The sequence below is a fragment of the Gymnogyps californianus genome, chromosome 2 (genome assembly GCF_018139145.2).
Source record: "Gymnogyps californianus isolate 813 chromosome 2, ASM1813914v2, whole genome shotgun sequence".
NCBI lineage: Eukaryota > Metazoa > Chordata > Aves > Accipitriformes > Cathartidae > Gymnogyps > Gymnogyps californianus.
The window spans coordinates 1,165,827-1,189,755 of NC_059472.1; the positions used below are offsets into that span (position 1 = coordinate 1,165,827).

The 23,929-nt window shown below is 49.5% G+C and overlaps 1 protein-coding gene across 1 annotated transcript in view; it reads left to right on the top strand.

Annotated features, from left to right (window-relative positions):
• ZC3H3 (zinc finger CCCH-type containing 3) overlaps positions 1–23,929 on the top strand; it is a 184,989-nt gene that overhangs the window by 130,181 nt on the left and 30,879 nt on the right. Inside the window, exons 6-9 of the mRNA XM_050892505.1 lie at positions 6,676–6,757; positions 9,392–9,547; positions 12,217–12,286; positions 18,057–18,188. Coding sequence (XP_050748462.1) covers positions 6,676–6,757; positions 9,392–9,547; positions 12,217–12,286; positions 18,057–18,188 — 440 coding nt within the window. The remainder of the gene's footprint in view (positions 1–6,675; positions 6,758–9,391; positions 9,548–12,216; positions 12,287–18,056; positions 18,189–23,929) is intronic.

A 23,929-nucleotide genomic window follows, 5' to 3' on the forward strand; every position in this document is an offset into this window, starting at 1 on the left:
AGGCTGCTTTCCGTGGGCAAATCCTCACCTGCACAACTTCCTCATCCTCGGCTGAGGTTTTACCTCCTGGAAAGCACGCAGGAGCGCCGGTGGGATGAAAGGCTGGTGGCTTTGGGGACACTCTAGCATGGCTAGGCTTCACCTGCCAGAGGGATGCTCGTGCGTGGCAGCCAGCCTCTTGAGCAGCGTGGTTTTATTTATTGGTGGTTTTCAATTTTTCTTCACAACCGTAGGATCCAGAAGCCTTGGAGAGACCCGTGATTGCTGAGCTCCCAAAGGTGGAGGTTTAAGAGGAGCTTTAAGTTCTCCTGAGCTGCCGATGCGTGTCTCCTAAGGCAGCCGTGACGGTGGCTCTGACTGCAGAGGAGTAAATTATTTCTAAACACGTGGTTGAGTTCAACCGTCCAGGGCTGAGGGTCTTTCCCTTGCATCTAGATGCGCTCCCTCCCTCCATCCTGCTGTGTAACATCCCCTCCTGCCTCAGTTTCCCCGCCCTGATGTGACAGCATCTTCGTGCACAGCTGGGGAGACTGAAGATGCGAGCTCGTCCGCTGCATCACGCTGAAGATGGATGACTGACGCTCATGAACATGATTTCAGATGCGGTGGGAGAACTCCACACTCGGCAAAAGGAGGAGGAAGATAACCACGGCGCAGGGAGCCATGCGTTGGAAGAAAGTGCACTCTCGGCTGCTTGTTTACCAACTAATTTTAGAAGTGCTGAGTGCTGCAGAAACGCACTTTCCGTGTTTGCAAGGATGATAAAGTGCTCAGCACCGCCGTCGGGCTGGCCGAGGGCTTGCGTGAACGATGCTCTCTCCTCTGAGCCGCTTGGCTTTTTAAAAAAGGAAGGGAAAGATTTAAGACTGGACACCTTGAACATGTTGGGACTGAGTGGTGGAGGGGTAAGGAAGAAGTTGGTGGAGGAGAGGCCAACCCAGTTCACCAAAGTGTGAGAACAGTGAAAACTGGAGTGTTGCTTTCCTTAGGTTTCAGCTGGTTTTGGTGTCGCTTGTGCTGGGACGCACTTGTGCTCAGCGCCTTCGAGCTGAATCCCTTGGTTTTGGGATTGCTCAGTCTCTTGCCCCTTTTGAGCTCAGTCCCTCGACTTCTTCGGGCTCAGTCCCTTGTCTTTGGGATTGCTCAATCCCTTACCCCTTTTGAGTTTAATCCCTTGACCTCTTTTGAGCTCAATCCCTTGTCTTTGGGATTGCTCAATCCTTCAACCCCTTCAATCTCAATCCCTTGGTTTTGGGATTGCTCAATCCCTTGGCCCCTTTAATCTCAAACCCTTGGTTTTGGGATTGCTCAGTCCCTTACCCATTTTGAGCTCAATCCCTTGGCCCCTTTTGAGCTCAATCCCTTGGTTTTGGGATTGCTCAATCCCTTGGCCCCTTCACGCTCAATCCCATGGCTTTGGGATTGCTCAATCCCTTACCCATTTTGAGCTCGATCCTTCGGTCCCTTTAAGCTCAATCCCTTGTCTTTGGGATTGCTCAATTCCTTAGCCCTTTTGCGCTCAATTCCATGGCCCCTTCAATCTCAATGCCTTGGCTTTGGGATTACTCAATCTTTTACCCCTTTTGAGCTCAATCCCTTGGTTTTGGGATCGCTCAATCCCTTGGTCCCTTTTGAGCTCAATCCCTCGACTCTGGGATTGCAGACGCTGGTGGGCAGGGACCTGATCTAGAGGAGTACTGCTGGATCCAGCAGTGGTGTAGACCAGAGATTGCAGAGCTCGGGAGATGCTCCACAGCAGCCGCTCTGGGCTCCTTGCAAGCATCTGCTCGTACAACAACATTGAACCCAGAGCTTGCTTCATTAATTGAGGTTTCTTTACTAATAAAACACTTGTGACCGCCTGACCCAGGGACATGCACGTTCCTGTTAGGAGCTGGGGTGCAACCAGGCAGGAAAGCGTGAAAAGCTCCGCTCGTGTAGTGGCAGCTCATCCCTTCTTTTGCTGTTACCTTCTAGAGAGTGAGGGCTTCTGCTGTCCGGTGAGTAAAATAAATTACCCCCAGCAGCTGCTAGTGCTGATCATCTGAAACAGTGGAACCCACTTAAATGAATAATAATTAAAGAAATAAATTTCCCCGAGTGCCAGCCTCAAAACTTTTTGTTCAGCAATAAAGCGAAGGAGAGCCTTGCAAAATGAATCGCTTGGCTGTTTCTGAAGTAGGCTGCCTGCGCTGCGGCGGGCGAAGCGGGGTTATAATGGGACCTATTAAAGGAGCCGACGTGGTTAAAGGAAGCCTTTTCCTGGGTGTCAAGGTCATGTTGAAAGAGGCTGAGTAGAAGCGAGCGTGGCTAACGGCAAAACCCCTTCCCTTGATGAGCAAGACTAAATAACGGGAAGCTGGAACGACCCCGTGTTATGGTCATCCTCAAGTTGGAGCACTGGCTAGTGGAGCTGATCGCCTGCTGGCTGCAGTCGCTTGGGGAAAGCCCTGGTTGTTTCCCTCCCTGTGTAAGATTTCCATAAATTATCCTTGATTTGGGGCAGTTGAAGCAGATGGGCAGCAACGGGCTCGGCGCTGGCCGTCATTCCGACGATGCTTTCACCCTCTTGCGCATCCCTGGGCCCTGGCGCACACTGGCTCTGCAACTTCTCTCTTTTTTTAGGCTGTTTCAGTTTTCTACAGCCTTTCCACCATATAAAAAAGAAATTACTAGATAAGATGCGCAAACAGACCGTTCCACACGATGAGGTCCTGGTCCTTGAGCTGTGCCGTAGGAGCAATAAAGTCCTTCCTAAATAATTAAGCAGGTAATAATTAACCACGCTCCCTCCGTGCAATATTTGCAGCCGATTTTTAGCGCAAAGGAAAATTTCAAGCGTCCTTTTCGACGTGCATTTTGTTACATTTGCAAGCCCTTGGGCGAGGGGGAGCTGAGCAGGGGTGTTGGAGCTGGATGGAAGCATCCTGCTCTCCGTGCTGGCATCCCGGAAAGCGCTCACTGTTGCTGCCGAGCGCGGTTCCTGCGCTGCCAAGGCAAATCTCTGCCAACCTTTCCCCGGAGGAGAAAGACCAGGTTGCAGGTGAGGGACCCTTCAAACCCTGAGATATGTTTTGGGGTTATGGAAAAAAAAAGGTCCTAATTAATGCAGGGGTGTTGGTGGAGGGATGCAGCATCCGACCTGGTCGTTTTAAACATATTTTGTGGTTGTGGAGCCTTCGGCAGGGATAAATTGTGGCTCTTTGCCCTTTTCCATCAAAAGCTGGGATTTCGAGCGGGATGGGCTGAGCAGAGGTGAACGCTGCGGAAAACACCATGGGACCGCTCGGCTGTGGATTCCTTCAGAGGAGCAGGGGAAAAAAAAAAAAAAAGGAGTTAGGCTGTAGCCCCCGCTATTAATCATAGCTGTAATCATGCATTTAATGAACATGACAGCTCCTGCTCCCTCCGGAGAGACGCGTTGAGTCTCACGGCTGGGTTAGGTACAACAATCACTTCTCGACGCTCGCGCTTGATAACACCGAGAGCTGCCGGAGCAGCCAGTGTCAGGTTGGGATGATGCATTAAGAGAAACAACCCCGTTTGCACGGGCTGTGTATTTCCTTACAGATGATGCGCTTCAAACTGACTAAATCATTAAGAAGGGGGTGCGGGGGGGAAGCAGAGAGAGAAAAACACCTGTCCCTTATGCAGGGTATAAAATATCAAGCCTGACGCCGCCGTGCTGTGTGTAATCAGTTAAAAAGCCCTTAATGTGCAGTTCTTGTTGCTCTCCCCAGCAGCTTTTATTTTTTTCCTTCTTTTTTTTTTCTCCCCCTGTTGTTCCCGCTGCCTTCGAGCGTGCACAGAGGAGGAACTTGCCATGCCACTTATTTAAATCTCTGCAGCGAGGGACTTTTGCAATATAGAGGAAAGCGTAATATGGGATGTGTGAGTTGCTCTCCCGATCCGACAGCATCGCCGCGTCCCGACGCTGATGCTCTCCCCAGTTGCAGAGCGATTAGGGAGAAAAACGGGACAGATTTGGGACTGGCATCTGTCCTGCAAAATAAAAGTGTGTTATGTCTGGACCAAACGAGACTCCCGGAGATCAGAGTCGAACCCTGGGGGCATCATTTCGGCTTTTTGTTTAATATACGCCAGACAGCAGCAAATTTCATCTCCTAATTTTTTAATTTCACCCTTATCCAGTTCTCTGGTGTCTTTTGCTCAGCCCTGGTTTCGCACTGCGTGGGTTACTTTGATAATACAGATACACCCTGAATCTCCACTGTCTGCAAAATATCAGATGCTTTGTATTTATTAATGCAAATCTCTCGATAGCAGCTCTAACTGGGCATCCCGAGTTGGTAACCACTCTAAAAATCAAAACTTGGGCTCCTTGGACCTCCTTAAAGGTCTGAGACATCACACCCGCTCTCCTGCATCTCCTCCCTTGCTGCTTTGATGCTCACAGAGCCTTGCTTGTATTTAAACTTCTTTTTGCACGTTGCAAAAGCTTCTAAAAATACCATCGCGCCGGAGCCTGAGTTTTCTCCGTAAATCCCAATCGACGGCGAAATGTGTAATTACGGAGCTTCTTAACCGGCAGCGTTACGCAGCCGCTGGGCTGTCTCCTCCTGGGTAAATATTTAGGAGGTTTTCTAATAGTTCGGAGAGGATTTGCTTGCGGGGTGAGTAATTAGGCAGTGGGAAAGCGTGGATGAAGGGTTTCTTTGTCAGCTACCAGTCTGATGCTTTACCAGACCTGGTCGGCATGCTGGATGGATGCATCTCACCCCGATTTTGCTGTGGATGGGACCGGCTCTCGGGCAGTTAAACTGCCTCCAGGCTGTGAGTTAATTCACAGCAAGAGCCTGTAATGGGAGCTGCACATCGCCTGTCCACGTATAATAGCATAACTTCTTGCCAGAAGATAAAAGCTGGGCAAAAAAACCCCAAACATTATGCCGTGGATGTATTTTTGCTATATATAAATTAAAAACCAGTGGCATGAGACTGTTGCACCCTTTATTTATTTACTTATCTATTTATTTCTGTAGTGATTCCTCCTTTCTGGCCAAGATGTAGTTGTCAGGCTGCTTTAACTAAAAGGATGGCGCACAAGCACGGGAACGTGTTCGTCCCCAAGAGTCCACTTTTATGCCCGGGCATTAAATATTTAGAGAGATTGTCTGTTGCCCTGGGGAGCTGGCTCCTGGTATAGCCCATCCTGCTGAGCTTGCTTTAAGGAGCATTAAACATAATTACAAAGGGCTGAGGGATGCTCTATCCCTACCCTAATGGTTGGACTTCAATTTGGGTCTTTCTCCCTGCATCAGTTGGGAGGTCAACCTTGCTCGAGCGCGCTGGCCTCTTAACCCACGTCCTCGCTAAGAGATGCTCTACTGCATCTTCGGAGCGACCCGAAGTTGATGTGCATTTATTTTAGCGCTGAAAACTAGTTGAAAAGATGCTCCTACAGCGAGGCAGCTCTGCGACAAGGGGGAAGCCAAAAAAAAAAAAGGCAAAAAAACCCCTTCAGCAGTTGCTCAAATGCCCGGTTGATACTCGACACGCTTGCGGCAAGCTCGAACGCGCTTGCCGGTGAGTTGTACGGAGCTTCCTCGATGCCTCTGATCGACAGGCATGTGCCACCCGTGCCGGCATCGCGCCTGCGCCAACTGCTTTTATTTGCAGAGGGAACAGATGGGACTTCGCCGACGCCGGCAGCCCGAGTGACAGCTCGCGCGCGGGGAGAGCGCGCTGCCGCTCTATCAAATTCCACTCGCTCACTCCCCAACACGCCCGGGCTGGCAGGTGAGTGACTGAGCTGCTCTCGTACCACCTGGAAAGCTGAGATACAGCCTTTATTTTCAAGTCGTTCTTTCCTACGTCAGTCAAGGACAATTTAATTATGTGCGTGCACGTATCGGAGGCAAGCGCTGGGCTTCCCCGGCCAGCTGCGGGCAGCAGCCAAGCCAAGCGTGGAAATTTGCTGGACCGATCGCGCAAGCGCGCGAGTTGCCTGAAGGGGTTTTTTGGCATGTTCGGGTTCCGAGGAGAAAGGTCTGCTGTGTTCGGAGCTGGCAAGGAGCCCTTTTGCTGTGGCTGCTCCAGAGGTGCCGGCAACGTGGAGGTCCGTAAAGAGCATCCTCACCCATCCAGGCTCTGGGAGCTGCTTGCTTTGGGTTAAGCAATAAGATCATAGAATCATAGGATGGTTTGGGTTGGAAGGGACCTTTGAAGGTCATCTAGTCCAACCCCCCTGCAAGGAGCAGGGACACCTTCCACTAGACCAGGTTGCTCAGAGCCCCATCCAACCTGACTTTGAATGTTTCCAGGGCTGGGGCATCTCCCACCTCTCTGGGCAACTGGTCCAGTGTTTCATCACCCTAAGTGTAATGAATTTCTTCCTTAGATCTAGTCTGAATCTCCCCTCCTTTGGTTTAAAACCATTCCCCCTTGTCCTATCGCAACAGGCCCTACTAAAAAGTCCGTCCTCATCTTTCTTATAAGCTCCCTTTAAGTATTGAAAGGCTGCGATAAGGTCTCCCCAGAGCCTTCTCTTCTCCAGGCTGAACAACCCCAACTCTCTCAGCCTTTCCTCATAGCAGAGGTGTTCCAGCCCTCTGATCATTTTTGTGGACCTAAGATACTGAGGGTTGCGTGAATTCCTGCAAAATTTCTTGATTCTGAACAAACGATTTCTGTTTTTTTCTCTGTTTCCAACAGCGAGGTTGCACTGTACGCCCAGTCCTGGCTTCTCTCCATCCGGCTGCCCGAACAGATCAGCTACGAGCCGATACATCGCCAGGTCTGTACTCGCGGGGAGGAACGGCGTGCTCCCCCTCCGGATGCTGCGCGTGATTTATGCTCAGGAGGGTGTCAGAAGCTTGAGACACAGCTATTTAACTGGCTGTTTATTTGGTGAAGCTCTGGCTGCTGCTTTTCCCCCAGCCTCTGCTACAAGGTGGTTGTAAGCTCAGCAGAAAGCCGCCGTTTCTGCTTGGAAAGGGTTTGAAAGGTTATTAATGGATAGCAATACCTTTCTGCGAGCAAAGAATGCCAAATCCTGCTCGGAAAGTCCCTTTTTAAATCAACCGTATTGTTCTCAAGGGGTATTTTGGGTTTTTTCCTCTGTCTCTGAGAAGCACATCCCAATTCAGCCCAGCAAACCTGCAGGTTTTCCTTCTCACTGTCCCACCCACAAACTGGGAACCTGCCACGTGGCGACTGGAAAGCACCGTGTATGGGAGAACGACAGCACGTTGCCGGTGTTCAACGCCCTGCCAGCTTTCTCCTTGCCTTTTTTTTTTGTGCTACAGGTGTGCCGCGTGTCATCACAGCCTTAACTATGAGCGTTTGCAGACAAGTCCCTCTTAACTGTAGCAGACTAAAATTTATTCCCGAAGTGTGTCTGTTCCAGATGTCTGTATACAGACGTAATGTCAGATTCTAGCTATATTTTATCATATTCTACCACGAATATCAAGTGATTTAAAATCTACCGTCGGAGTTAATTGGTGCTAGAGTCCAGCTTGCAAATGCTTTCTGTGCAGGTCAACATGCTGGTGACCTGGCCAGGTATCACAAGTAGCCGAGGTGTTGACTATGGGAGAGCCTTTTTTCAATATCATAATTTCAGCAAGGAAACATTCTTTTCTTAAATGCTTATCATGCCATATCATGGCTTGCCTTGCGTTAGCCTTGGAAGCACCTCACGTACCAAGGAGCAATTTGTGGTGGGGCTTGGTGTCCCCCCGGGCCATTTGTAATGAAAGAGGTGGTGGTGTTTCTGATGCTGAAATGGGGCTTTCACATTCAGCATTTTGGCTGTATGAAGTTGTCTTTTTCTTGTTGCGTTTTAACTCAAGAGCTGCAGACAACCAATAATTATAGAGGTAAAAATGTACGTTCCCCCTAAAATAGTTTCCTTGAGCGAGTATTTATCATGGGTAGTGCTTCTGTGACTCTTAGACCTGTGTTCCTCGCACCAGGAGGCCCAAGACTGTGCAAATACATAAATATTATATATTATTTATATGTTATATGTATATTAAAATAATTTTATATATAAATACTTATCCTTAGTCTCTAAGGAAGCAATGCATACAACTACCCAGAGAACCTAAGGTGACCGGCTTTGTTTGCCCCCGTACAGAGCACTGTGTCCTCTGCAAACTTGAGTTGACCGTGCTGTACCATCTAATTACTGGCTCAGAGAGATCAAACGTGCCCTCCGTGGTGTTGCATTCACCCAGATCTCAACACTTCCCCTCTTCCTCCTGATCCCATACATCTCTGTAGCTGCTGGGTAATTACCTCTTCAGCTGGGAGCTTATGGAAAATGTGTGCCAAGCAACTTTTTATATCCTTAAGTAACTTCTAGTGGTACCAGGCAATTAATAGTGAGTTTTTCTGATATTTGGTGTTACCTTGTGTTTCTGTGGCCGTCATGTAGGCCCTCATTCGTTGAGGTCCATAAGCAGGTGCCCGCTTGAAGGCCTTGAATAGCAGCAGGCAGGCTGGCAGAGACACGTGCTGAAGTGCCCTCTAAGTTGTTCAGCGTTTGCATCCTGTGCTGCATGAGCCCAGCACGGGAGAGGATGTTTTCTGCTTCACCAGGTTCCCCAAAACTGCAGGAAGCTCTCTCCATGCTCATAAAATCATAGGAGAGAATCACAGTTATGGAGGTGGGAAGGGATCTCTGGAGAGCTGTCCTTCCTCCTGCCCCAAAGGGCCTCTTGTCCTTCCAACATATCTCTCTGAGAAGGTCTGGTTCCACCTTCTCTACACCACCCCATTAAGAAGTCACAGAGGACAGAAGGCCCCTTTGGCCTTCTCCTTGCTGAGCAAATCAGCCTGTGGCCTCTGCTCAGACGTCCTGCGCTCCAGCCCCAACCATCTTGGTGGCCTCCACTGGACCCACTGCCACCCATCACTGTGTTGTACTGGGAGCCCCAAACTGGACCCAGTGCCCAGCTATGATCTTGCAAATGCCAAATAGAGGGGACAGATCTCCTCCCTCATCCTCCCGGCTGCATTCCTGCTCATACAGCCCAGGATGCGGTTGGTGTCATCACCGCAAGGGCGTCCGGCTGACTCCTGGGTGCCTTGTTGTTCCCCAGGGTTTCTTCTGCAGAGGTGCTTTCCAGGAAGTTGGCCACAACCTGTCCCGCTGCATGGGCTGATTGTGTACCAAATGCAAATGTTTCCAGGGAGATTGGCCTCATCTTGCAGGTTTTTCAAGATTCAGGGTAAAGTTGGCCAAAAATCAAAAGACCTAAGAGCTTATGGCCCAGCATGAACTTCCTGAATATCTCACTCTCTCTTCAAAGTGAAACTTGGGCTCCTCTGTGATTTCAGGTGCTGTTGACCTGTCTTGTCTATGTCATTGTTGTGTTGAAGTTGGAGATGTTACCTGACCGTGCCTGTCTTTCTCATTTAGCCGTGCTGTTCAGCGGAGTTTGGCCATCATTCGTCAAGCCAAGCAGAAGAAAAAGAAGAAGGAATACTGTATGTACTACAACCGCTTCGGCAAGTGTAATCGCGGGGAGAGCTGCCCCTACATCCATGATCCAGAAAAGGTGGCTGTCTGCACCAGGTATGGATAGACGCAGCAACCACATGCTTTGGCTCGTCAAAGTAGACTGGGCCATTGGTTGGCTTTGGTGCTTGCTCATGTGATATTCCCCAGGGAAATACCCTGATAACTGAGATGTAAGACCATGAAGACAGCTGTTCTGGGTCAGGCCTAGGGTCTACCCAACACTGTTGGGTTGGCAGGTACCTACAGGAGGAGGACAAGACGAGGCACACAGAGAAGGGCTCTTTCTCCTGGCTGGGACATCTCAGCTTCTGGCAGTGAAGCCCTGCAGCCTGGTAGGGTTTGTTTTTCAATTGCTAGAGGTTGCCACCAAACTGTCATCACGTAATAGTCAACAGTTCTTTTTTTTTTTTGTGAATTTATTTAGTCCTTTCTTTAACACATGGTATTTATGACAGTGTGTTGCACAACTGAATTATGGACTGCGTGAAAAGTGCTTCCTCAACTGGCTGCTCGACTGTTGTGCTGGGTGCCTCCTCACTTGTGGTTCTTGAGAAGGGTGGAATAATCATTCCCTGATCACCTTCTAGGCACCACTTATAACTATATAATCCTCCCCTCTCTGTCCAGACTTCCCAGACTGGAGAATCGTGGTCTATTTAATCTCTTCTGGTAATTTTTCTCTAAATTTACACAGCATTTTACACCTATTAATGCTAGTAAAGCATCACACAACCAGCCTCCAAGTTAAATACACACGTTTTGGTTGTTCTGCACAGTCTGTAGGGATTACAGAAATATTTATTTCACATTTTGGAGTGGATACCATCACCAGGATGTTTACGTCTAATAAGGAACCTTCCATGTCGTAGTACATAAAGCTCTAAATAGTAGCTCTAAAAAAATGAAAAAATCAGAGTAGCGTTTTAAGAATTAAGTTTTAAGAATAAGTAATAAGATCAAAGCAACATTTCTTAAATATAATCAGGATAATAGTCCTTAGTGATTTACTCACTGCTGTCAGGTTGAGGATGCCATCAGGGTTTGCCAGGTGGAATTTAGAGGCTAAAACATTTAGCCAGTCCCCAAAGACACCATCTGACTTGAATGATTTTGTGGATCCTGGGTAATACCTGGTGCAGATGTCAGAGTGGTGCAGATCTGAGCTGAGTGACTTGAGAGCCTACCCTAGCCACGTACCACGTGATTTCTTCTAGCAGCATTTCTCAGACGCTCGGATCCATGCAACAGGTTTGAATCCTTCAGGCTGTGACGCCATGCAGCTACGAGACTTGGTAATTTATTACAGGAGAACTGATTCATGTTGCCAGCTCATTATACCTGCCCAACAGTTGATTAAACTATATTATTAGTCGTTTAAAAAGTGTAGAAAAGCCAACTCCACTGATGAACTCCTTGAGTAATTTCTCCGTAAAATTGCTGCTGTGCTAGAAATCATTTAGAGGTTGCACAAAGCTCGATGGGAGACCATATAGGAGGGCAAGGTGATTTATTGTTTTTTTAACTGATTCACTCGCTCTCACTCATTCTCCCATAACACATCCTCACGAGCACTGAGGCGCGTGTGTCCAAGGTATCTGGTCAGGATTACTTCTGGTGACATAGAGGACAAGGGATGCCAGCTACTGAGTCCTCACTTTGAATCCTTGGTTCTTCTTATGTTGGTGACCGAGTCTGGTTTTGGGCTGTGCTCCTTGAATACTTTAGGAATTGCTGGTCCTTGAGGTCTTTTGGGTCTCCATCCTGCCCCGTTTCCATGAATCACTAGAGGACAATGCTGATTTTCTCCCAGTCTTGTGTCTCCTTACCCTGGTGCCTTCTAGCTCCAATCCATTCTTTAGCTTTCTGTTATCATCTCTTAATTTTCTCAGTCCGCTTTGGTTTAGCGTGTCTTCTATTTTCCAGATCTGGGTGTTTTGAGGAGATGCACGTAGCTATGCTGTGCTCGCAGTCATGTGCAAACCCGTTGCCATCAACCAGCTGGTTCTCACATCTATATGTTCCCATTGATACTTTGTTCAAACCAACCTGAATTTTATTTTTAATGAATCTCTCCCTGCTCAGCTCTAAATTTACCCAGATTTTATAAATAAAGCTGGGGGCATATTCTGTGCTCCAGAACCTCCCTGCAAGGCTCTGCAGCTGAGAGCACGTACCCGTGGAGTCTCCTTTTGGGGCGTTCAGACCAGTGCTCTTCCCATGATAAGGTGTATTTTATTAATCTGCTTTTACACTGGTACCTCCTAGGAAAGCTTCTGAGTCCAAACATCCTCACGTGCTTTTGGATCTTGGTTTCTGTTGTGTGCCTGTCTCTGCTCCTCCTGGTTGTTGGCCACTCACACTTGGAGGTCCTCCTGGTGCTTCATCCAGCATCTGGTGTAATCGGGGCTCTAGGAAGGACCTGTCTCCTTCTGGGAGCATCATCTCTGAACCTCATGGTACAGGCCTTGCTCTACCTACTAATGAGCATCCAAATACGATGAAAGAATAAAATCTATCAGGAAGCATCAGCTGCTCTTCTAACAAGAAGGAGCCGTACCAATTTAGGGCGTGAAATGGGCTTTAACAGCGAGCTCGGCAGCAGTCGTGTGTATTTGTGGCTTGGGGCAAACGTGGTAACGGGGCAAGACAGATGCTTGGTGTTTAAAACCGCGTGTTTTGCGACCCACCTCGTGCTCAACCCTCTCTTTTTGGTGTCTCTGCAGGTTTCTCCGTGGCACGTGCAAGAAGACGGACGGGACCTGTTCGTTTTCCCACAAGGTGTCCAAAGACAAGGTCTGTATGGCTTCCCAACGAGCGCGGTGCGGCTCTACGAGCGAGCGGACCTACGCTGGTGGTTGTAGGGAAGTCTACCTCATTGAGTACTTCCAACAGAGTTCGTTTGTAGTTTGCGTGCCAAGCTGTTCAGGCTCATGATGGGGTTGTGAGAGCGGAGTGTGCCTCTTCAATCGGTGCGGTGAATCAGTAGACGAATGCATCGAGCAGTGGATTGGAAAGCAGAGCACCTGGGGCTGTGTTGGGTAACGTGCGTTGGGTTAAGGAATGCTTAAACTCCAGGGATCGGAGAGGAAGAGTGCAGGAGTAGCGTTTAGTTGTGTCTAATCCTTAGCTACCTCTGTAAGATCACTCTTCCCTCCATAATCACCCTGTGCTGGGGTCAGAGGAGAAGGATGTTTTAACATACAAGAGCTTGGAGGTATACATTAACCTTTCTAAAAAGCCAGGCAGTGAAACTGGCTGGCAGAATGGCTTTTGAGTTCATCATCGTTTTCAACCTTCTTCATGTATTTGGGGCTCTGTGGTTCTATTACACAGAGCGAGGTGGAAAAATAATTAGGTTTTCTTTTAGTGATTATCAGTTGACGATTTAGCAGATTAACCTCCGTTCAGTGGCTAGGATCTCCGGTCGGACGTAGCTTTGGAGACCTCAAGCGTTGAAGCCGAGGTGAAGTCAGCGCTGAAGGTTAAGTGTAGCTGCGGGTCCTTCGCTGAGCTGGGATGTGCTTCAAGCATGTATTTACATTTCAGCTTTGTTGGATGGATTTGGAGGATCATTTCTCTGCTACAGACAAAGGATCACCCAGACAACAGCGGTAAGGTTAATCCCACCGGGGTATTGAAACACCAACCAGAGCAGTGTCACTGCGTGGGGAGCGGTTTGTGATCGGCTCCAGTGTCAAGGCTCCGCTGTCGGGATGGAGATGCCAGAAAGCGGGATGCGAACGAGGACAGGTTTTCCTAGAGAAGCCTGTAAGGCTCAGTTCTTCATCACGTCGCTCGAGGAGTCTGCAGCCCCCCTTGGCTGTATTTCTGGCATGTCATTTGTCGAAAGCAGCTTTGTCAAAGCTGTCGCAGCTGTGCCTGGGGCACGGCGGGGACCGGAGCTCGCCTGAGCCGTGCCGGATCTGGAAGCGCTGCTTTTAATTACTCAAGCTTTGGTTATTTAGCCTGTGCCCTGTGAATTGTCCTTATAGCACCTTCTTCTCCCCACTCCCTTCGAGCATCACCGTCCTTCATTCCCCATCCACAGCATCATGTAGGTAATTACAGTGCAATTACTGACCTGTAAAGGATTTGACCCATGGGACATTGAGTCTCATCAGCATCCAGGACAGGACCTTTTCCAACAGCATTTGCCTTTGGGCACGCAGTTTTCTTGTCTCCCTTTCCCTCGGTTTGCCTAAGGCACGTTCGTTGTCAGTGGGGAGCTCATAAGTTATCCTGGCGGTGAGCAGAGTCGCTCTGAACGAGGCACAAAGCACCATATGTTTTTTACATGTATCTCTCTTCAGAGTCACTTAATCACGAGTATATAAAATAGAGAAGATAGACTGGGGACAGCTGTACTCCCTGACTCGTGGCATGTCAAAGGAGGGATGGGGATGAGAATTGATAGAAGGAAAAAAGGCTGGTTTGGTTTTTTTTTTCTTCCTATAACATGTAGTTAGACTTCAGAAATAAAGAAGCCAAGAAAGAAGAAAGCTTTGCAAAGGGACTGGCTGTTGGTGTATCCAGAATTGTTATAATTAATGCAGATTTGGAGTGGATATGGGGCCAGCGACTTTTTTTCACCTGAGTAAGTGATGTGTAAGTGCTAACTGCAGCACCCAACCCACTTGCCTGCACCTCTGAGCCGAAGGATTGATATTCATCCAGACTGCATGGGACCGTTGGCTTATATCTGTACCGGCGAGTTAAATGGTATTTCAGCAGGTGCCGGAGCTTGTTTTTGGTCCCAGAGCAAAAACCTGGGCAAGACTTGGGAGTTGGAGACGGCCAAGGAACCGTTGCAGTCGGTGATTTGGCCGCAGCCGAGTCCACCAAAGGATGCGACGGCTGGGATGCGAATGGGTTTGTGCCAGCTGGTCTCGGTACCCGGGAATATTCCTCGGCATGTTTAATTTGCTGGTGGAGATGTGGCCTCAGTTTCCCCTCTGGAAACACCAGTGTGTCTTGGTGCCTCAAGGAGGACCTCAAGCTTTTGGCTTCTGGGCTCCATTTTGGGTGGATAGATGGAGAATGATGGCTGCGGCGCAGCGTGGAAAACTCAACCTTTCCCCCTTAGCAGCACCTCGCCAGTTAGGAATCAGGGAAGAATAACGATAATATCATCGTGGTAATAAAACTGAATTAAAAAGGAGCGGCCATGCTGAAGACTCTTGCAGAAGAGCTGGTTTGCCGATGGCATTTTGGGGACAGAATCCCTGGGAAGGAGTCCCACAGGGCGCAGGTGGCCTCTGCCCATCTCACCTTTTTCCTTAGCAGTTCGCCGCAACGGAAGCATCATCTAAACCCAAGATGAGTCGTTAAATTAAGAAGCCTACAAACGAAGCAGGCAGGTGCCGGCTCTCTTACATGCCTTAGAAGCAAAAGCTTTCAGAGCACGTGTTTCTGGCCATGCACATCGCGCTCCGTGGGGAAGGAGGATTATTTTTCGCAGGATTAGGCGCGCCGAGGTCTCCGCTCGCCACCTCGTTGTCAGCGCGGGCTGGAAGAGAAACAACCTCCTCTGCGGAGTTCAGGCCTGTTTCAGGGTGATTTATAGCTGCGGGGATGCTGCTACCCAAAGCGAGAGGCGACTTTGCTTTTCAACTCCCGTAGCTCCCTGTTAACCCGGGTGATTACTAGCAAAGGTGGCGTTAGCATCATTTATCAGCGGCGGAGAAAGGCAGGTGAAGTTGCTCAGCAGAGGAAGGCAGCGGTTTGCCCCCGCTCGTGGTTTTTTTGGAGCAGATCCCACCTGCTCCTCGGATGAGGGATTGCGGGGGTGGCTTGTTTTTGGCTATTTGAGTTGGGGTTTTAATGCGATGAATGGTTTTTTTCTTGTGGTTAATGATGACGTGGTGTCAATTGTGGTTTGGGGGTTCTCGGTTTTGCTGATGCTCCGTTAGTTGACTCTTGATTTCACTTTGTAGTTATGGGGAGGACACCCCACAACCTCCTCATCAGAGAAGCTTCAAGTTATTGTCATCATGTATCTCACCTCAGTGGGAAGTCACTGGGGATGGGGTCCCATACCTGGTCCAGGAGGTGAAGGACCAAAGGCTTGCAGGGCTTAGCTATTGGTTTGAGGACAAAACTCTTGCTCAACCTTAGGGCTATCCCGTGCCTCAGTTTCCCCACTGAAAAATGGGGACAATCCCTCTGTTTTCTATGGGAAAGCTGCGTGGATTCAGCTGTCGCAGCAACGGGGAGCTTTTCCCCATCCTAAGCAGCAAAACCCCTTGCTCCAAGCAGAGGATGGTCTCCGAGGTGGGGGGCCATTCCAGACGGGCATGATGCTTTGCAGATGCTTTCAAAAACCAAACCATCCCTCTGGCAATGGAAAAAGGAGCCTGGAGGAGAGGGAAAGCTGGCAGTTGGGGAATTTTGCTCCACAGGGGATGCAGGGCAGAGCCCTCGGCCGAGGAGCATCCGTCGAAGCGATGCGCAGGGAATTTCTCTGCGACGGGGCAGAGCCACCGGCGCATCCCGGTGATTCAGAGAAACTGGTAAATCTGAACGAATGGGTTTGTGAGTGAAGGTTAGCGAGAGGCTAGGACTCGGGCAACCGCCCGCTGCTGCTACAACAGCTTTTCCCCTTGAGGAACTCGAAAAGAATCAGCATTTTTCTCCCTAATAGAGCTTCAAAACTCTGTTGTGAGCAATTTGGAAATTCACGTTGAGTTTCGGGTTCATTAGCTGCTGGCTCCAAAGCATGTACATAGTCAAAGCTGTCTAATACGGACGCACCGCACCAGTGCCTTGAATTAATGTTATTGTTATTTGTGTGGACGTAGTGGGGTGCAAACAAGGTTAATTGAAATGAGAGTGCTGCTTCCTCTTGATAATGGCTCAGGCTTGACAGCTAGGAGGAGTTTATTTTTGTAGAAGAGCTGCCTTTATTATCCCTTTTTATTAGAGCTAATTTGGGCTCTATATCAAAAACTACATTAAGGGAATCATTTACGGTCACACCACCACCACCAAAAAAGATAGCCCCAGAGCCCTGTCCTTTATGTTAATGTCTGCAGTTAAAAGACAATTAAAAATAAACTCTTCTCTTTTAAAGCACCCTTTGTTTTCTTTCCTCTCTGCTTCCCCCTCCTTCTATTTCTCTCTTTCCCTCAAGTGAGCCAATTTAGTTAAAACCCTAATGTGCCCTTCAGGGAAAGGGATTTTTCCGGATAGCCTCGGCTGTGGTTATTGCAGAATTGTAAATATTAGTTTGGGGATGCTCGAACTGGCGGGACTGAGATGCTACCGTGAACGGAGGGATCGATACTGCGCCGAGCAGTAAGGAAATTCGGCGTGTAGGCGAGCAGCAAGGGATTGAGCAGGAGGAGCCGGATCGTCGCAGCGGCTTCGGGAAGCGCACGTTCCCGTCGGCAGCTGCCTAGTCGGGTCGGGAAGTTGCCTGCGGTAGCCGGTGAGTTAAGGATGCTGAAATATCGCAGCAGGCTGGTAATTTGTTTTTAATTATAACAGCTGGCAGAAGGTGAAGTTTGTGGTTTGAGGACGATGAGGATCCTTGGTCGTTTGCTTTTCCCCGTCGGCTGTCGCACTGCTAAAGCTCGGGAGCGGTGAGCGCGGGAACGGGGCTCTGCTCCGTGTATCTGACCACTCTCCTTGGCCGCTCACGGCAGGAGCCCGGGCTCTCCTCCTCCTTTCCCTCCCTCCTGGAGCATCCCTCCTGGAGCATCCCTCCTCCAGCGCACAGGGACAGGCAGCATCACATCGCTCGCAGCCCTCGGGGGGTGCCAGGCTGATGCCTTCGTGTGATGCAGCCCCCCCCCCGAAAATGCTTGCGGAGGTGCGTGCGCTTGTTTTCCCCCTTGCCAGGACCCACCTTTTGGAGCCTTTATCTAACCACGTGCTCTGCACCCTCCAGCCGGCTCCGTACCCACGGAAGAGCCAAATAGGGGGGACACCCCCAGGATGCTCTTTTGGCCTTTGCGATGGCCAGAACCCTCCATGGGAGAGTGCAGCCAGGCTGGGTGCGAGCCTTGCGCCGCTGTTCCCATCACAGCCGCTGCATCACCCCTTGGGAAGTGTGTTCTCGGTCCTCGGCCACGCAGCGGTGCGCTCGGCTTAGTGCCTTTTGCGAGCGAGGAACCCGGGGAGCAGTCACCCCTTCTCTCCTCTTCAAGGTTAGTTGGGAGAGTGTCGGCAGAAGATGAACCTGCCACGTGCGTCATGCCAGCAAAGCTCTCGTGATAGCAGAGGTTTATTACGATTCCCCCATCCCTTCCTCGTGCTGTACAGAGGCAGTTTTCTTTCTGGTGGCAGTTTCATGCTTTCCACCCTCTCTCCAGCATCCTGAAGGATGCTAAGGCAAGCGTGTTCGCCCCCTGTGCATATATACACTGGGACCACGTAATGTCAGGGAGCTGCGTTGCAGGAGACCAATAGAAGAGCTAAAAATACCTCTGGGATCAGTGGCTGGCAAAAGGCATATATTTATTTCACACATGTCATGGTTTTATTTCAGTTCTGGGTGTTGGAATGGTTCCTAATTACGAGTCGGGGGGAGCGCTAACGGGTTTCTCATCCTCTGCCCTTGCAGATGCCAGTGTGCTCCTACTTCTTGAAGGGGATCTGCAGCAACAGCAACTGCCCCTACAGCCACGTCTACGTGTCCAGGAAGGCAGAAGTGTGCCAGGATTTCCTCAAAGGCTATTGCCCCATGGGAGAAAAGGTAAAGAGCGGACCAGCTCTCGGGGTCTCGGGACGGATGCGCCTTTGCCGAAGCCACAAGCTGTTTTTCGCGCGAGCTACAGCACCGAAGGGAGCCGTAGAGCTGGAACCTGCTGAACACCTGGATGTGATGAACAGCAGTCCTGTGCCTTTCCAAAGAGTGATGGGCAAAGTGGCTTGGTTGCCTTACAGGCAGGGAAAAAAAGGAAACAAATTAAAGGCTGCAGCTCACAAATGTGCTGGTCCCGGGGGTGTCTGTGTTACTGGAGTCCAGTGCCCGAGCCGATAGCACCTGCCCTGAAAACTGCCCAGTTAAATAGATGAGAAATGAAGGAAAAGGCTGTTTTGCATAGAAAAACTACAGACATTAATGCTTATTTTGCACACTGGCTCCATGATGGGTTAAAACTTGAGTCTTAGATCTTGTGGCTCAGTCTTAGCAGGAAGACTACCCTTCCTCACCTAGCCTACAGCAACCGAGCCTCAAGCTGTGCCTAGATATGTACCTGGGGGCTTCGTGGAGCCCGCCTCCGGATCCTGGGGGCCCTCTGGTTTAGATCAATGAAGTGAGGTCCTGCATGGACTTTATGTGAACCCTGGGTAGACTTGCAACCTCGTCCGTGAGCTTACAGCACCCTACGTAACACACAGAGCTTGAGAGAGAGCAGCTTTCCTGGAGCAGGGCCTGGAGCTGGCTGCCACTTAGCTGGTTTCCAAAGGAATTTTAGGGCTGTTACACGCAAAAAAAAATGAAGTTTGGGGGTTTATCCGACATCTTGTGGCTCCCCGCTTCTTTGTAAGTGACGGGAGAAGCGGGCAGCAGCAAGCTCAGTTCCTCAGTGGCGTGGAGCCACGCTGCAGGATCTCACCTTTCCTTGCTTCGTGGTTAAGGGAGAGGGTTGGCCATGCTGGTGTTCCCCTGGGAATCAAAGCAACCATCCTATCTGACTCCTCTTTGCTGTTTTCAATTAATTTAATAATATTTTTGCCTCTTAGTGTGAACCACTCTTTCATTAGTAGAGCACGTGGTTTTCTTTTGGGTCCCGTGAACAAAATACGGACCACCTTCGCTTGGTTTCTCCAGCTGCCATCTCAAACTTGCGAGAGCAGCGATGCTGTCACATCAGAGTCCCCAAGCAGTCGTAGTTCAGAAGGGGCAGCCAGTCAATTTGCCAGCAGGTTTGAATAAAGCAAAGATGGACTCAGATTCATGGATGGAGATGATGCTCTTCTGCTGTAGTTGAGAGTTGCCAGGCTTTTTTCTTTTGGGGTGGGTTATGCGGTGGGATTTCTGCTCATCCTTTGACCATTGTGGCCAGCAGATTGTCCTGGTTTCAGCTGGGATAGAGTTAATTTTCTTCTTAGTAGCTGGTACAGTGCTGTGTTTTGGATTTAGTGTGAGAATACTGTTGATAACACGCTGATGTTTTAGTTGTCACTAAGTAGCGCTTATCTTAAGCCAAGGACTTTTCAGTTTCCCATGCTCGCCAGCAAGCAGGTGTGCAAGAAGCTGGGAGGGAGCATGGCCGGGGCAGCTGACCTGAACTAGCCTAAGGGATATTCCATACCATGGAACGTCATGCCCAGTATAGAAACAGGGGGGAGTTGGCCAGGAGGGGCGGATCGCTGCTCAGGCATCGGTCAGCGGGTGGTCAGCATTGTGCATCACTTGTCTTTTCTTGGGTGTTATTTCTCTTTTTTTTTTGTTATATTCCTTTTCATTACAATTATTATTATTATATTCTTCTTCTTCTTAGTTAGTAGTATATTTTATTTTACTTTAGTTATTGAGCTGTTCTTGTCTCAGCCCATGAGTTTTACCTTTTTTTTTTCCTCCTCCCCATCCCACTGGGAGGGGGAAGCGGCTGCGTGGTGCTTAGTTGCTGGCTGGGGTTAAACCACGACACGGGTCAAGGGAAGTAATTCTGCCCCTCCGCTCCGCTCTGGTGAGACCCCCCTGGAGCACTGCGTCCAGCTCTGGGGTCCCCAGCAGAAGACAGACATGGACCTGTTGGAGCGGGGCCAGAGGAGGCCACGGAAATGGTCCAAGGGCTGGAACCCCTCTGCTATGAGGAAAGGCTGAGAGAGTTGGGGTTGTTCAGCCTGGAGAAGAGAAGGCTCGGGGAGACCTTCCTGCGGCCTTTCAATACTTAAAGGGGGCTTACAAGAAAGATGGGGACAGACTTTTCAGTAGGGCCTGTAGCGATAGGACAAGGGGGAATGGTTTTAAACTCAAAGCATATAGATTCAGACTAGATCTAAGGAAGAAATTCATTACACTTAGGGTGATGAAACACTGGACCAGTTGCCCAGAGAGGTGGGAGATGCCCCAGCCCTGGAAACATTCAAAGTCAGGTTGGATGGGGCTCTGAGCAACCTGGTCTAGTGGAAGGTGTCCCTGCTCCTTGCAGGGGGGTTGGACTAGATGACCTTCAAAGGTCCCTTCCAACCCGAACCATCCTATGATTCTATGATTTGCTATGCAACGCTGGCCCATCTCCATGAACCCAACTGGAGGATGGGAGCTATCCTCTTCTCTCGGTCTGCTTCTCTCTGGGGAGTTTGCCAGTCTCCTCTAGGACGCGTTTGAAGAAAAGAAGAAATTATGGAAGAAAAAATATGGAAGAAGACATCACATCAGTGTCCTGACTTGGTTCAGCCACTTCCACGAGCCGACAGCAAGCGAACAGGAGGAGACAGTGAAAGCCTCCTCCTTGAGCTGGAGACTCCAGGTACCGCGCTGAAAACACGACAGGAGCTTTGCAAGCACTGCTTTAAATCGGTTCTTCAGCTGAAAAAATGAGCTGCTAATGAAACAATCATTTTGTTTCATTAGGTGCAGGGCACCATCCCAAATATGCCCCAGCGGGCCTATGGAACGATATTATTTTATTGCATTTAATAGATAATGCGTGAAGAAGTGTCTGCCTACGCACAGTTTTGGTTAGGCTTGCTGCTCCTGGAGATTTCTAACTCCCTCGTGATTCTGGCTGCTTTTCACCGGGGAAGTTGCTGGGATGAGCAGTCGGATGCTTGGATCCACGTGCTGCTCTGGGCTGGAGCCCCAAAGGGCTCTTCTCTTCCTTTTCTCCATCCCTGTAGCTCTCGTTGGCAGAGGTGCAGCCCAGCAAGTGAAACCATGGGTGCTCAGCGCCCATCACCGTGGCATCATCGTGCAAAGCCACCAGCCTGTCCCAGAACCCAAACACAACGGCCGACGGTGCCTTCTGCAAGCAAACCCATCCTTTCCTGAGGAGAAACTGCTACAGAGCAAAAACCAGGCAAAAGGAAGGGGAAAAAAGCCAAAAGTGAGAGCTTTAAGGAAAGCAGGACATCAGCAGGAGTGAAGGGAAACGGTAATAAATTAATCTGTGCCTAATTACTTTTTGTGGCAGCGCGTGGAGGGGACTGCGTGCAGGGTAAACATTTCCTCTGAAGGAAAACACAGGCATCCTGCCACCTCCCTCCAGCACAGCGCTAGCCACGCAGGCAAGGTCCCTACAATTATTTTTAAAATATTCCAATTTAAATGAAAATATAAAAGAGATATTTAGAATATTTATTCTATTAGTAAAAGTGCTTACCGTGTCACTTTTAGAGTGTCAGAAAAGCATTCTCCTACAGATGATGGATAGCAGCCTGTAATTATATATGGGGAGAAATTGCTGAGCGGGCCATATTTAACTGGGGAGGAGAAATACCAGCTTGGGCCATTAAGGGTTAATTTTATTCTCTAAATAATATAAAAAGTGCTGAGTCCGTGCCTTTGCTCAAAGTAGAAAGTCCTCAAATGGACCCCGGAGAGTTTATAATATTCTACTGAATCAAGTAAAAATGTTAACCTTGCTTCATAAAACGATGGCTTGTTAAAGATGCGCAGTCCCTTTTCTTTTGAATAATTTAGGATGGGAGTAAATCTTCTCTCTTTCTGCCTTTCCCTGTCCGAGGAACGGCGAGAGCAGTCTGCCTGCGGTTTGAACCGCAAAGGACGCGGCCAGCAAAGGTGTGTGACACCCGCATAGCATGCTCGGTGGATAAACTCAAACGAGGACGGCTGGTAATTAGGAATTTAGGTTCTTTTGTGCTGGGCTTTGGCACACTGGGCTCTTCTTCCAGTCGTGTTTTCCTCTTTGTGCTCCCCCAAAGAAGCACGATTTCTGATTTTTATCAGACCTTCATGAAAAGTGTCCATTATTATCCATAATTTATGACGTGTTGTTGGCAGTGTCACCTCTTAAGTACTTTCTAGAATGTCTTGCGGGATGCTCAGGCCAATTTGATCGGCCTTTGACCCATCCCATGGGCTGTAACTCCAACTGCATGAGCTCTTTGTACAAATGATGCTGGGACCGGCCCGCTCTGGCTTCATCAGGAACTTAGAATTAAGTGAGAAAGCTTTAATTTTGCATTCCCAAGTCCCTTTTTCAGGAATATAGACTGTAGAGGGTAAAGGTCCCTCCAGCCTTGGGGAGAGGGGACAGCTCCTGTACGAGAGCGTGACCACGTCCTTCGTTAAGGGAATATTACCCCCAATATTAATTGTTTCCAGGAGGGAGCTGGTAGCAGAGCCAGAACCTCCATTTCCAGCTTCCTCACCAGTTCCTCGATCGTGGGTTGGGAAGTTTCTCCACCCTGCGTATGCGCATGTGGACCTACAGCTTCCTAAAGGGAGTGGAGGGACCTGCAAGTTCAGCTTGGTGAAGCAGTCGGTGAAATACGGCTCCAAATAGCTCTGCTGCCTGAAGCATCTCTAAACACAATGTCATACATGTCTTAGCTAAAGCCATGAAGTGATGACCACCATGGAAATCTCCCTGCCACCTTGCCTGGAGCTCCCTGACCTTCTCCGGCACCGTGAAACGGTCATGCTGGGTGAGGCTGGTCCCTCTGGGCTGGTCACCTGCACTGGAGGAAGCCCAAAGGGGGAAGTGGGAAGAGAGGGAGAAATGGGGCCTCTTGCAGGTGCTCCCCAGGGTTTTCCAAAGACGTTTTAATGAGCTGCTCTACAGTAAAAGCTCCTCTCTGGTTCCCCATTCCTCCTCCCGTATGGGTCCTCGTGCCTACATCTCAACTTGGGGCATGGGTTCACTAGGAGAGGGTAGAGTGAGGCTGGTGGGTGCAAGGGATGAGGTAGCACCAGTGAGCAAAGCCATGGTGGCATGTCCCCCGGCGCTAGGGAGAAGCAGGAGGAGATGTAGTCATGAGCGGGCTGCGTGGCCAGCGAGCCTGGAGGAGAGATGCTCAGCTTGTCCGAGAGGCGATCTCTCTGCCAAGCCGCTCTGCTTGCTGCGCCCACGCTTGGCTCCTGAAATAATACCCAAATAATATGAAATAAGATGAAACAATACAAAATAATACTTGGCCTGAAGGAGCTCGTAGGGTGATAACGTGCATTGCATGTTGAGCTGCTGTTGTAATATTTGATGGCTAACTGCGGGCTGAGATCTCTGCGTGGCTGAGAGCTTGGACCTGGGAATTACGGCAAGCGCTTGCATTACATCCATAGACGACCCCAAGGAGCAGGTGCCTTGAGATTTGCTTTACAGGCACAAAACATGACTTATTGGGGAATAAACTGTATTTGTAAGAATCGTGGCTAGGGTAGGTTTTGGTGCTGGGGTCCTCCAGCTCTTGCAGCATGTCAGGGCAAAGGCAAGCGAGTCAGCCCGGTCCCCTTTAACTGCTGCATCTGTAAAATTGTTTTGTATTAAATAAGCTTTTCCCCCATGGTGTACATTAGCG